The sequence below is a fragment of the Scyliorhinus torazame genome, chromosome 5 (genome assembly GCF_047496885.1).
Source record: "Scyliorhinus torazame isolate Kashiwa2021f chromosome 5, sScyTor2.1, whole genome shotgun sequence".
Lineage (NCBI taxonomy): Eukaryota > Metazoa > Chordata > Chondrichthyes > Carcharhiniformes > Scyliorhinidae > Scyliorhinus > Scyliorhinus torazame.
This window is the reverse complement of record NC_092711.1, coordinates 155,840,056-155,854,788: the sequence shown is the minus strand read 5'-3', so window position 1 is coordinate 155,854,788 and position 14,733 is coordinate 155,840,056. Positions and strand designations below refer to the sequence as shown.

Sequence of the window (14,733 nt, the reverse complement as noted above, 5' to 3'; positions counted from 1 at the left end):
GATTGGCTCCAGTTTCTTCCTTCACCATAAAGCTCTCAGGATTATAACATGGGAACACAGAATGCCTGCCGGATGGTGAAGGTTGGAAAATAACATTTCACACAGAATCTTACAATCCCAGTAGTTTTTGTGAGAAATAACTGAAGCAAGTGGAAATTGTCAGGGTCTGATTACCCGCTGCGGTTCTCGGAGTCTGAGCCATACGACCAGTGGAAGAATGAAGTGGAGATGTGGACAGGGGTTACGTCCCCACCAAGGAGGAAACAAGGTCTGGCCTCGGCTTCTCACTCCCCAACAAAAGGAAAATCAAAAGCAAAGTATTCTGGGAGCTGGGCTCCCATTGGTTGGATCCTGATTAAAGTTTGGATTTTCCATGAGGGTTTTGTTGATGAGGTTTACAAGAAAGATGATCTATTGGATGTCTATGATGCACAGTTGGACTTGGACAGATTGTGAAGGAGGGTGAAAGCATCTTTTGCAGATCCAGATATCACAACCAAAGACAGAATTAATAGGTGAATGAACACCAGGAATGACTGGGGAACAATTAACAGGAGTTTCAGGTCCGACTGAAAATATCATTATGAGATGAACTGCCCAAATTGGAAAACCAGGGTCATCAAAGCGACACATGGCAGAGTGAATTCTGAGGCTGAAGGTGATGATGATCAATCTGAAGGCATTGTCTTCATCACAAGGAGCTTTGGTCCAGTATTTTATTTAGCAAATGCAAAGTCCCCAAGCCAAGCAGTTTCTTCCGATCCTGCTGTAGTGCGAATAGGCCTCCACTGAGTCTGTGGATTGGACCATCTTGTATGATGTGTGCATAGGGGGCTGGTACTAATGCCCCATCTGTGGAGGTTGGTCAAGCAGGGGCCCTGGCTGGTTCTGAACCTGTTAAGTGTGGACACTCTTTCCTGGGAAGGTTGAAAGCAGGCAGCTGTTGGGTTGGGTTTGAGACCAGGTACTTGTTTGTCAAGTCCAATGATTCCCATTAATTTGCCCAGGTGGAATTTGCGTTGACATCCCGTGTGGGAGGATTTTTCCAGATTGGCCTTCTTGATGGGAGACATACTTTGGGTGGGCTGAATACATAGAAACATACAGAGAAAATAGAAGCAGGAGGAGGCCATTCAGCCCTTCGAGCCTGCTCCACCATTCATTATGATCATGGCTGATCATCAAGTTCAATAATGGCAAGACTTCTGGTGGTGGCGAACGCACATCAGGTGGCTCTCCACCCAAACAAACCCAACAGAGGCTATTTATCGGGAATTCCGGTTTAAGAAGCCGGAGAACTGAACACCCTACCCCCCCCCCCCCCCCCCCCTCCCACACACACACGCGGGGGGAGGACGACTAATGGAGAATGGTGCTGAAAAGGGAGCTAAAAGCCATGAAGGAGGCGATCAGGACGGAGTTCCACACGATGATGAAGGAGGTGATGTCGGAGGCGACAAACACAATGCAGCGAACCATCGAAGGCCTGGGAAGGAAGGTGGAGGCCCAGGGGAAAACAATCCTGGAGTTGGAGAAAGCTCCCTCGGACCAGAGCGACAGGATTGGAGCTCTGGAAACTGAGGTGAGAAGGTTGGTGACAGCCCAAGGGAGCCTAAGAGGGAAAGTGGAGGACCAGGAAAACAGGTCCAGACGGCAGAACGTCAGAATAGTGGGTCTGCCAGAGAGGACAGAGGGTAGGTTAGGTGGGGTTACGGGGATAGGTTGGAGGTGTGGGCTTAAGTGGGGTGCTCTTTCCAAGGGCCGGTGCAGACTCGATGGGCCAAATGGCCTCCTTCTGCACTATAAATTCTATGATTTTATGAATAACCTGAGCCTTCCCTCCATCGCCACTGATCCCTTTAGTCCCAAGAGCTGTCTAATTCCTTCTGGAAATTACACAACGTTTTGGCCTCAACTATTTTCTGTGATAGTGAATTGCAAAGATTCACTACTCTCTGGGTGAAGAAATTTCCTCTCACCTCAGCCCTAAAAGGTTTACTACCCATTTTCCTCCAATTATGACCCCCAGTTCTGGACTCCCCCACCATCGAGAATATTCTTTCTGAATCTACCCTGTCTAATCCTGTTAGAAGTTTGTAGGTCGGGCTGGTTTCTATTGATGTGATCCGATTAGGATGGTTGGAGAGGCTGTTACGATCCAGGCAGTATGGTCGGAGAGGTTGTTACGATCCGAACAGTATGGTCGGAGAGGCTGTACGATCCGGTCAGTATGGTCGGAGAGGCTGTTACGATCCGATCTGTATGGTCGGAGAGGCTGTTATGATCTGGTCAGTATGGTAGGAGAGGCTGTTCCCAGCTTTTCTCGGTGGCACCACGTGTTTCCAGGATTTTACTCAGATTTTCCCATTTTGCAGAGCTATGAGCCGGGGCCTCCTCGACCGATTTCTTTAATTCCACCGCCAAGCTTTGGTGATGTTTCTCTAATCCGGCCACCACAATGCGGTCGCCGTTGCCGATGGCTGACGATATAGTCGGTAGGGGAGAGGGAGAGCCCGCCCTTGCCACCTTGTTACTTGCCGAGCCCTGCGACACCTCAGAATCTGAAGAGTAATTGCACCTTTCTTGTTTTTTCCCCTCCCTGGGCATTTTCAGTGGGTTTGTATCTTCACCAATCAGGTTGTTGGGTTTGGAAGTTCCCGTAAGTGTCTGTTGTACCTGAACATCTATATTTAGAACTTGTGAGTCCCCCTCTCCTAAATATGTCACTGAAGTCCCCCAGACTCACATTTCTGTCCTCGGCCTGCTGCAATGTTCCGGAGAAGCCCAACACAAGCTGGACCAACAGCCCCTCATCTTCTCATGAGGCACTTTACAGCCTTCTCAACTCAACACTGAGTTCAACAACTTCACACCCTGAACTCTCGCCTCCATTTTGATTTGTTTTTTTGCCGAGTTCCAGTCTGCATCTTGTTTTCATGTTTTTTGCTTCCAGACAGAGTTGTCCTTTATTCTGCCATTAACACTTACTCTGGACCAATGCTTTGTTTCTTTACTACAACCATTACCTCTCCCTTTGCCTTTTGTTCCAGGATATTTTTGACATTTAATCTCACCCACACTCTAACCAATCCCTGACTGATGGATCTGTGTGTCTATTCGGAATCCTGGATATCCGTTATCCCTTCTCAGTTCCCAAATAACAGAGGTCAAGTCTGTGCTTTTTGGCAAAGTCCACTTGGACTTTATTTGTCAGCTTGTGCCACTGGTAAACATGTTTTCAATACAAAATTTAGAAAGTTTTCAACTAGCCCTGCAGCAAGCTAGTCAGATTGATTGTCTTTAGCGAATACAGTAGTGAGTTTTCATTCAATTACAGATCGTAGTAATTCTTCAAATCATAATACACAGGATGAAATAACTAAGTAATTTAAGCAAAATAAAGACGGTGATTGGTAAAAGCAAGCAGCAAAGGAAATAGGTTTCAGAAATATAGATGGGGTGATCCCAGGATGCGTTTTTCCATCCCGGTTTGTGATTTTTAAGGATATTGTTATCTTAATGTCTCACCTTTTTACTTCTGATTGGCTTTAACTAATTTATAATTACTCAATTCGGCCAAAATGCCTGTCCCTCAATTTAAGAGAGATTGTATTTAAATGCACTGGTGCAAATTTTCCATTCCATCGCTTGCCAAGTTTCCAAATTATCCACACCTGCATCTAACATTAATTGAAAAACACAGTTTTGATTCAGACATTATCACCCTAGACTGGCTGTTACCACAGAAACTGGACTACTCGTTCTTAGGATAGCAGCACCAGTTCTTACGATACAATGGGGCCTTTTAGCTAGTTGACATCACTGACCTTGCAGATGTGAAACCTAAGAAATTAAAATGTATGATCTGGATTAACCCTTAGTGGATTCCCAGCTATTGTTGCACTCAAGTAATGCTGAAATGAAATGAAATGAAAATCGCTTATTGTCACTGGTAGGCTTCAAATGAAGTTACTGTGAAAAGTCCCTAGTCGCCACATTCCGGCGCCTGTTCGGGGTGGCTGTTGTGGGAATTGAATCGTGCTGCTGGCCTGCCTTGGTCTGCTTTAAAAGGCAGCTACTTAGCCCTGTGCAAAACCAGCCCCTAATATGCTTAATATGATTATAGTTAATTATTCTTAATCAGTTCTCATTTAACCCTTTTACCTCTATCCACTTGTGGATCATTTCAGTGGATATGTTCTCTCCCAGGCTCAAAGAGCATCAGCCGAGTGGAAACAAACCCAGTGAAACGGGCCAATCCAGCAGAAAGAAACCCTCTAACTTCACTCGCTGTCAGAATGAACATGGTTCGGTCCTGGATGTGATTAACAGCAGCAATAACAGCAGAATCCAACCCCTGTCATCACGTGTGAACTCCTTGGTGTTTCAACAGATAGGATGACCGAGTGAATCCCTTCCCACACAGAGAGCAGGTGAATGGCCTCTCCCCAGTGTGAACTCGTTGGTGTCTCAGCAGCTGTGATGAAACACAGAATCCCTTCCCACACTCTGAGCAGGTGAACGGCTTCTCCCCCAAGTGAACTCGCTGGTGTGCCCGCAGGTTGGACGAATCTCCAAATCCCTTCCCACACTGAGAGCAGGTGAACGGCTTCTCCCCAGTGTGAATTCGTTGGTGTTTCCGCAGGCTGGATAACTCAGTGAACCCCTTCCCACACTGAGGGCAGGTGGATGGCTTCTCCCCAGTGTGAATTTGCTGATGTGACTTCAGGTTAGATAACTGAACGAATCCCTGCGCACACACAGAGCAGGTGAACGGCCTCTCCCCAGTGTGAATGCGTCGATGAGCTTCGAGCCTTGATGGGAAACTGTATCCCTTCCCACAATCCCCACATTTCCATGGTTTCTCCAAATTTTGGGTCTCCTCGTGTCTCTCCAGGTTGGACAATCAGTTGAAGCCTCGTCCACACACAGAACACGTGTACGGTCTCTCCCCGCTGTGAATGGTGTGACGCTTTTTCAGGCTGTGTAACTGGTTCAAACTCTTTCCACAGTCAGTGCTCTGGAACCCACTCGGGTGTGTGTGTCTCGGTGCTTTTCCAGTCACACGACGTTTAAAATCTTTGAAGCTGACAGATCCGGCAAACATTTCTCCTTCTAGATTCAAAGGCTGATGATATTCAGGTCCCAAGGAATCAAATGACTCTGACAGATCCCAGATGTGACATTTGCGGCTTAGGTCTGTAATTCCTCCTCTTCTAATCTCCTGAAAAAGGAGTTATCCCTGTCAGTACAGGATAGACATTCATAAACAGACAATTCTAGTTTCTCTGGAACATTCTTTCCTCTCTCATTCCCCAAAAGCTGTAAATCTCCGTCCCACACACTCTCCCTCCATTCACTGTATCTAATATTCACCCTCCCAATTCTCCTGAAGGTGCTGATTCAGGCTGATTGACATCCCTGCTCACTGCTTCCTGTCCTGGACACACAGATCATAACAAATAGGAGCTGCAGTCGGCCATTCGGCCCATCGAGTCTGCTCAACCATTCAATGAGCTCATTGCCGACCTACCTCAGCACCATTTTCCACACTATTCGCCATATCCCTCGCTATCTTCAATATCTAGAAACCTATCAATCTCTGTCTTGAAAATACGTGATGACTGAGGCTCCACAGCCCTCTGGGGGAGAGAATTATGGCAGCATGGTAGCACAGTGGTTAGTACTGCTGCCTCACAATGCCAGGGTCCCGGGTTCAATTCCAGCCTTGGGTCAATGTCTGTGTGGAGTTTGTACGTTCTCCCCGTGTCTGCGTGGGTTTCCTCCGGGTTCTCCTAGATGTACGGGGTAAGTGGATTGGCTGTGCTAAATTGCCACTTCGTGTCCAGGGATGTGCAGATTAGTTTATGGGGTTGCAGGGATAGGGTGGAATATGGATCCGTGCAGGCTCGATGGGCCGAATGGCCTCCTTCTGCACTGTAGGGATTCTAAGATTCTAAGAATTCCGAAGCAGCACCACATCCTCGAGTGAAGAAATCCCTCCTCATCTCAGCTTTCTCTCCATTTTCCTGCCGGTTCCCCACAATCCTCGACCATCTCGTCAATCGGAAATCTGTCGTGAAGCAGGCGCGGGAATAGCTGCTTTCCGCAGGTTCTGGTTCCACTCGCCGAGAATCCGTCATTTATCCCGATTGCCCGGCACTCATCTCCCTCATCCTGAATTAATATTTATTGCCATGTCCCTCGAACGCTTCGGATTAGGTTTGGTAAGATTATGCTGAAAAACATCAAGAAATCCGTTGATAAAAGAGCACAGGCGGATTCAGCGGGGCTGGAGCCGCCTTTTCAACATGGCGGCCTGACCCTCAGGAGGTCTCTCGACCCCGCGCTCTCCGGGACTCTCTCGGAGGCGGTGAAAATGATGACTGCCGACATTCTCCATGTTATTGACCAGAGGCTGAGTGACCTGACTCAATATCTGTGAGCTCATGAGGCCGAGCTGCAAAACACCATGAAGAGGCTCGATGATCCGGAGGAGAGAATCCTGAATGTTGAGCAAGATGCCTCCTTGGCAAAGGCAACAATTCAATCCTTGGAAAACCGGCCGAGTGACGTGGGGGACTCCTGGAGAACCGAGGGTCAGAGAAATAACATCCGAGTCGTCGGCCTGCCAGAAGGTGTGGAGGGTGAGGCTCCCGTTAGGTTCTTCGAGGACCGGCTGCCATGTTTTCTCAAGCTGGATGTGAAGCCTGGGCGTTTCAAATTAGAAAGGGCACATCATGGACTTCCAGTAGCAGCCATGGAGTGAGTGGGCGCACACAGGGCGGCTCAGCCACGGAGTGAGTGGGCGCTCACAGGGCGGCTCAGCCACAGAGTGAGTGGGCGCACACAGGGCGGCTCAGCCACGGAGTGAGTGGGCGCACACAGGGCGCTCAGCCACGGAGTGAGTGGGCGCACACAGGGCGCTCAGCCACGGAGTGAGTGGGCGCACACAGGGCGCTCAGCCACGGAGTGAGTGGGCGCACACACATGGCGCTCAGCCACGGAGCGAGTGGGCGCACACAGGGCGGCTCAGCCACGGAGTGAGTGGGCGCACACAGGGCGCTCAGCCACGGAGTGAGTGGGCGCACACAGGGCGCTCAGCCACGGAGTGAGTGGGCGCACACAGGGCGCTCAGCCACGGAGAGTGGGCGCACACACATGGCGCTCAGCCACGGAGCGAGTGGGCGCACACAGGGCGGCTCAGCCACGGAGTGAGTGGGCGCACACAGGGCGGCTCAGCCACGGAGTGAGTGGGCGCACACAGGGCGGCTCAGCCACGGAGTGAGTGGGCGCACACAGGGCGGCTCAGCCACGGAGCGAGTGGGCGCACACAGGGCGGCTCAGCCACGGAGTGAGTGGGCGCACACAGGGCGGCTCAGCTATGGAGTGAGTGGGCGCACACAGGGCGGCTCAGCCACGGAGCGAGTGGGCGCACACAGGGCGGCTCAGCCACGGAGCGAGTGGGCGCACACAGGGCGGCTCAGCCACAGAGTGAGTGGGCGCACACAGGGCGGCTCAGCCACAGAGTGAGTGGGCGCTCACAGGGCGGCTCAGCCACGGAGTGAGTGGGCGCACACAGGGCGGTTCCTGCTCGAAGGTGTTGGTTTTGTCCCTTTTTGCCTGAGTTCCGGGTACATTCAGTGGTAATGTGGAGCGAGAGTGCAGGGCAAGAGGTTCTCCCCTAGATGGGCATGTTTATGGGCTATCAGACCCGGCTGAAGACAGGTAAAGAGCTGGTGAAAGAGTTGGGGAGACTCTTGGCGCTGTTCCAATTACAAAGGAGGGGGTGGGGGGTGGGGGGAGGGAGGGGGAGAGGGGGGGGGGGGTCATTGACAACAGGCAAACTGCAGATGGAGCAACTGATGGGCTTCATTAAAGAGGAGATTGGGCAGCAGAGGGAATGCAGAGCGACTGGTCGAGGCGATTGAGGGGGCAGTGGCACCACTTCGCGGGACCCTGGAACGGTGAGAAAGTGCCTCGAGATGCAGGGGGTGATGATCCGGGAAGTGGAGAAGGTGGAGACCGATCAGAGTGACCGTATTGTGCTGTTGGAGGTGGAGGTGGCGATCCCGAGGGAGTTGTGTAAGTCACTGCTGCCGAGGGCGGAGGAGCAGGAGAACAGGTCCAGGTGGCAAAATCTGTGGATTGTGGGTCTGTCAGAGGGAGTGGAGGGAATGAGTGCTACGAACTAGGTCGCCAGGATGCTGGCATCATTGGTGGAGGAGAAGGTGTTGGACAAGGCCCCAGAGGTGGATCAGGCCCATTGGTCCCTGAGACAGAAGCTGAGAGTGGGGGAGCGGCCGTGGGCAGTGATCGTGCGGATGTAGAAGTTCCAGGACAAAGAAAAGATCCTGCGGTGGGCCAGGGCACGGCAGGACTGTGAATGGGAGGCAAACCGAATCAGGATATATCAGGACATTGGAGGGGAGCTGGCCAGGAGGCGGGCGGGGTTCAACAAGGCCAAGGCAGTGCTGTACCCGATTCGGGGTGCTGTACCCGGCCAGACTTTGGGTGACCTGTGGGAACCGGGAATATTATTTTGGGCCGCCGGAGGAGGTAAATGACTTTATCAAGGAACATAAGCTGGGGGAGAGCTGAAAGGTGACTCTTGAGTGGAGGAGTTCTGTCCGTGAAAGTTGGAAGTGGAGCGATTACCCCCCCCCCCGACTTTTGTTGTGTTTTGGGTATTTTTTCTGGACGTGTTGGTATTTTCAGTCTTTACTGTAGTCCGGTGCTTGTTGCACATGGTCACGTTTCTACGAAAGGTCAATGCAGGTTGTATGGAGGCTGGGCTTGGGGCCTTCGGGTGGGAGTTGCCATGTTAGCAGGTAATGCCAGTGAATGGAAGTGTAGTGAGGCGGGGGGGGGTGGTGGTGGAGGGCACGGCGACGTGGGAGGTATGGAGGATGGGTTTGGTCATGGGCAGGGTGGGGGGGCCATCTTGGGTGGGCCCGGTTCAATGTGGGGATGGGGGAGGGGGTGGTAACCCAATGGTGATGTTGGCGGACACTAGAGGGGGGTGGAGGCGTAAGCCTTTGGTGAGAATCGTGACAGGGAACGTCCGCCGACTACATGGGTGGGTCAAGAGGTCCTGTATGTTTCCACACCTGAAGAGTTTGGGAGCGGAGGTGATTTTCTTGCAGAAGATGCATCTCAGGGTGAAATGTCAGTTGAAAATGAAAATGAACAAGTAGGCGTCAAATAAAGTTACTGTGAAAAGCCCCTAGTCGCCACATTCCGGCGCCTGTTCGGGGAGGCTGGTACGGGAATTGAACCGTGCTGCTGGCCTGCCTTGGTCTTCTTTAAAAGCCAGCGATTTAGCCCAGTGTGCTAAACCAGCCCCATGAGACTGAGGAAGGGATGAATGGGTCAAGTGTTTCACTTGATTGGAAGTCAAGGGGGTGGCCATTTTGTTGAGCAAGAGAACAGGGTTTACGGGGGCCAGAGAGGTGTTGGACCTGGGAGGTTTGTGATAATGAGTGGGGCGTGAGAGGGGACGGCGGTGGTGTTGGTGTCTGCGCCCAATTGGGATGATATTGGTTTTGTAAAGAGGTTACTGGGAGCGATTCCGGACCTGGATTCTCACCAGCTGATCATGGGAGTGGATTTTAATTGTGTAATGGAGGTGAGATTGTGGAGATCGAGCCCCAAGTCGATGGGAAGGTTGAGAATGATGAAAGAGTTGGGGGGGTTCATGGAAAGGATCGGGTTGGTGTATCCGTGAAGGTTCGTGAACCCGGCAGAGAGAGAGAAAATAATCCTTCTTCTTGCATGTGTATAGGGTGTATTCCCGGATTGATTTTTTTGTAGTGAGCTGGGCGGTGCTTGAATCTACAGTGCAGAAGGGAGGCCATTCGGCCCATTGAATCTGCACCGGCCCTTGGAAGGAGCACCTCTTGGAAAGAGCACCCTACCCAAGGTCAACACCTCCACCCTATCCCCAAAACCCAGTAACCCTACCCACACTAAGGGCAATTTTGGGCACTTAAGGGCAATTTATCATGGCCAATCCACCTAACCTGCACATCTTTGGATTGTGGGGGGAAACCGGAGCACCCGGAGGAAACCCACGCAGACACGGGGAGAATGTCCAGACTCCGCACAGACAGTGACCCAAGCTAGGAATCGAACCTGGGATCCTGGTGTTGTGAAGCAACAGTGCTAACCACTGTTCTACCGTGCCACCCATATCACATATCCCCAGCCTCCTCTGCTCCCAGGAAACTCCCAACCAGGCTCTCTTCATCGCTGTAACGCCCAGGCAACATGCTTATGAATTTCCTCTGCATCCTCTCCTGTACCATATAACTACACGAGACTGTCTCTGTGCTATATTAATTCACTATCTCCTTAAATGTCAGCCATCTCCTGGAGAAACTAGCCCTTTAATTGTGAACATTAGGAAAGAGACCATCCTTTTAGCCAGACAAGTTAATGTGTCAAGCTGAGGGAGGAAAGGATGTCAATGTCTTTAAGAGAGAGAGGGAGAGAGAGAGACCTGGGCCAACCTTTCCAAAGTCTGCACCCTCCTTGGATTCACTTCCTTTCCCCTCAGTTGCTGCAAGGGGAGAGAAAAGAAAGTGTTTTACTCACAGATGTTAGAGACAGGAGGAAGTTACCGTCTTTGTGAAGCCCCAGTGTTGCTCATTGTTCAGCTTCCGCATTCAGACAACGGGGGAGCTGATTGGATGGTGGAAGAGAGTTCTTCCGGTTCACCAACTCTTCCTATTGGTCACAAATTTACTGCTCACGCACGTGAATCCGTGGTGACGTCTCAGGGTTCCAATGCGCAGGCCCGGCGCGCGGACATAGCAGCTCCGCCCCACTCATAGTTCCTTCTCCTCCAGACAAGATTTCCAGACAACCGGCTGACGGCTCCGGCGAGAGCGAGAAGCCGCTCGGTGATTTCCCCTCCCCCCCCGGACACGGGACTGCGCATGTCCAAGAGAGAGGAGAGGCTGCGCATGTGCGAGGGAAAGCCCAGCCCCTGACCTTCCTGTGAGGTGTTGGCCAATGGATAGAGTTAGGACCGGAAGGATGCTGGTCCTCCAATCAGCGCGGGCTTCATGTGAAAGGAGATTGGGCTTCACACAGACTGAAATGTCCTCCTGTCTCCCACATCTGTGAGTAAAACATTTTCTTTTCTTCCCCTTTCCATTTATTTTCTCATTCTGACCTTCAATTGATGACTTGCAGCAACTGAAGGGAAAGAAAGTGAATCCAGGGAGGGTGCAGACTCTGGAAAGCTTGGCCCAGGTCTCTCTCTCTTAAAGACATTGAGAAGTCTTACAACACCAGGTAAAAATCCAACAGGTTTGCTTCGAATCACTAGCTTTCGCAGCACTGCTCCATCTTCAGCCCCTTCCATTCACCTGAGGAAGGAGCTGTGCTCCAAAAGCTAGTGATTCGAAACAAACCTGTTGGACTTTAACCTGGTGTTGTAAGGCGTCTTACTGTGCTCATGACAGACCCATGATCATCACTTCCTGTCAGAACACAGATCATAACAAATAGATGCTGCATTCAGCCATTCAGTCCATAGCTAACTCATCCTTGAATATATTCAATGACCCTCAGATCCCACTGGTCCCTGTGGAAGAGAAATCCAGAGACTACTAACCCTCTGAGGGAAGAGAAGACTGGAAATATATAACGTAACTGCATACATTATTACACAACTAGAAACAATAATAAATGTACTTAATTACAGAACCATAAATATTATATTAAATATGTACCATATAAAAACATTAGACATATCTCTGCCTGATTTTAATTTTTTTCTTTCTAAAAGTAAATTTAGAATACCCAATTCCTTTTTTCCAATTAAAAGGCAATTTGGCATGGCCAATCCACCTACCCTGCACATCTTTGGGTAGCATCTCCACATCATGGCTTAAAGACATTGACATCCTTTGCTCCCTCAGCTTGACACATTTATTTGTCTGGCTAAAATGATGGTCTCTTTCCTAATGTTCACAATTAAAGAGCTGGCTTCCCCAGGAGATGGCTAACATTTAAGGCAGTGGGCAGCATGGTTAATCTCTGCTGCTTCACGGCACCGAGGACCCGACTTCGATCCAGGCCCCGGGTCACTGTCCGTGTTGAGTTTGCACATTCTCCCTGCGTCTGCGTGGATCTCACCCCCACAACCCAAAGATGTTATGGGCAACAAGTCGGAAAATGGAGAGAAAGCTGAGATGAGGAGGAATTTCTTCACTCGAGGATGTGGCGAAGATCTGGAATTCTCTACCCCAGAGGACTGTGGAACCTCAGTCATCAAGTATTTTCAGACTGAGATTGACAGGTTTCTCGATATTGAACATATCGATGGGGGATAGTGTGAGAAAATGGTGCTGAGGTAGATCGGCCAATTAGCTCATTTAATGGTTGAGCAGGTTCTATGGACTGAATGGCTGAATGCAGCTTCTATTTGTTATGATCTGTGTTCTGACAGGAAGTGATGATCATGGATCTGTCAATCAGCCTGAATCAGCACCTTCAGGAGATTTGGAAGGGTTAAGATCAGATATAGCAGAGTGAGAATGGAGGGAGGGTGTGTGGGATGGAGATTTACAGCATTTGGGGAAAGAAAGAACGTTCCAGAGAAACTAGAATTGTCTGTTCTGAATTTCTATCCTGTACTGACAGTGATATTTTTTGTAAATTCTTTTTACAGGATATTAGAAGAGGAGGAATCACAGACAAAAATTGCAAGCGTCAAGTCTCGATCTGACAGTCACTCGATTCCTCTGGACCTGAATACCATCGGTCTTTGAATCTGGAAGGAGAAATGTTTGCCCGTTCTGTAGGCTTCAAAATATTTTAAACATCAGTGTGACTGGAAAAGTACCGAGACACACACACCTGAGTGAGAGTGTTCCAGAGCACTGACTGTGGAAAGAGCCTGAATCAGTTACACAGTCTGAAAGAATATCACGCCATTCACAGGGGGGAGAGACCATACATGTGGGTTCTGTGTTGTCAAGGCTTCAGCTGATTGTCCAACCCGGCGAGACACAAAGATTCAAAATATGGACAGACCGTGGAAATGTGGAGATTGTGGGAAGGGATACGGAGCCCCTTCTGCACTAGAGGCTCATCGGCGCATTCACACTGGGGAGAGGCCATTCACCTGCTCTCAGTGTGGGAAGTCATTCACTCAGTTATCCCATCTGCGGACACACCAGCGATTTCACACTGGGGAGAGGCCGTTCACATGCTCCCAGTGTGGGAGGGGATTCAGTGATTCCTCCACCCTGCACAGACATCAGGCAGTTCACACTGGGGAGAAGCCGTTCACCTGCTCTCAGTGTGGGAAGGGATTCACTCAGCTATTCCCGCTACAGACACACCAGCGAGTTCACACTGGGGAGAAGCCATTCTCCTGCTCTCAGTGTGGGAAGGGATTCAGTTGTTCATCCAACCTGCAGGCACACCAGAGAGTTCACACTGGGGAGATGCCATTCAACTGCTCTCAGTGTGGGAAGGGATTTACTCAGTTGTCCAACCTGGAAACACATCTGAGAGTTCACACTGGGGAGAAGCCATTCACCTGCTCTCGGTGTGGGAAGGGATTCAGTGTTTTATCCAGCCTTCAGAGACATCAGCGGGTTCACACTGGAGAGAAGCCGTTCACCTGCTCTCAGTGTGGGAAGGGATTCATTCAATTATCCAACCTGCAGACACACCAGCGAGTTCACACTGGGGAGAGGCTGTTCACCTGTTCTCAATGTGGGAAGGGATTTTGTGTTTCATCACATCTGCTGAGACACCAACAAGTTCACAATTGATTGCTGGGATTGGATTCTGCTGTTCTTGCTTGTGCTCTCAATTACCTTGAGGACTGCATTTTGTTCATTCTGACAGTTGGTCAGTGGGGATTGTTGGAGGGTTTCTTTCTGCTGGACACTCCGGTTTCACAACTTTGCCTCCAGTGGGTTGATGATATTCAAAACTTGTTGCGAATACCAGGCTTTAAATTGCACAATAAAAGAATCACAGAGTGAAAGGGCTTTTGTAAGTTAAAAGATATATAGTTCCCATTTCTGTTTGGAATCCCCTAAATCATGCCGTGTTGCCATGAAGATGGGCTGTGGTGGTTAGCTGGCTCTTTTGTTTAATGTATCTAAGTGCTTCTGACAGAAGTAAACTAACAGGTTATGAGGGGCAAGCTGTCTGAGATGGACGGGGAAACTAATGGGAGATAGCGAATAGATAATAGTTAAGGAATTATTACATATTCAAGGGCCAGTTAGCTCAGTTGGCTGGATGGCTGGTTTGTGATGCGGAGTGACTCCAATAACATGGATTCAACTCCCATATCGGCGGAGGTTATCCATGAACCTTGCCCCTCATCTGAGGTGTGGTGACTCTCAGGGTAAATCACCACCAGTCAGCTCTCTCACTCAAAGGGGAGAGCAGCCTATGGTCCCCTGGTCCATTGGTGACATTCATTTATTTTTAAAAATAAATTTAGAGTACCCAATTTGTTTTTTCCAATTAAGAGGCAATTTAGCGTGGCCAATTGACCTCCTCTGCATATCTTTTTGAGTTGTGGGAGTGAGACCCAGACAGACACTGGGAGAATGTTCAAAGGTGACTTTCATTTCACATGAATGCAACAAACAGGGGCTGGTTTAGCATAGGGCTAAATCGCTGGCTTTGAAAGCAGACCAAGGCAGGCCAGCAGCACGATTCAATTCCCATACCAGCCTCCCTGAACAGGCG

General features: G+C 49.9%; 1 protein-coding gene across 1 annotated transcript in view; it reads right to left on the bottom strand.

Annotated features, from left to right (window-relative positions):
* Positions 1-3,179: 3,179 nt before the first annotated feature.
* LOC140420205 (uncharacterized) overlaps positions 3,180-14,733 on the bottom strand; it is a 32,436-nt gene continuing 20,882 nt past the window's right edge. Inside the window, exon 3 of the mRNA XM_072504235.1 lies at positions 3,180-4,714. Within this exon, the coding sequence (XP_072360336.1) occupies positions 4,364-4,714 (351 nt within the window). The 3' untranslated portion in view covers positions 3,180-4,363. The remainder of the gene's footprint in view (positions 4,715-14,733) is intronic.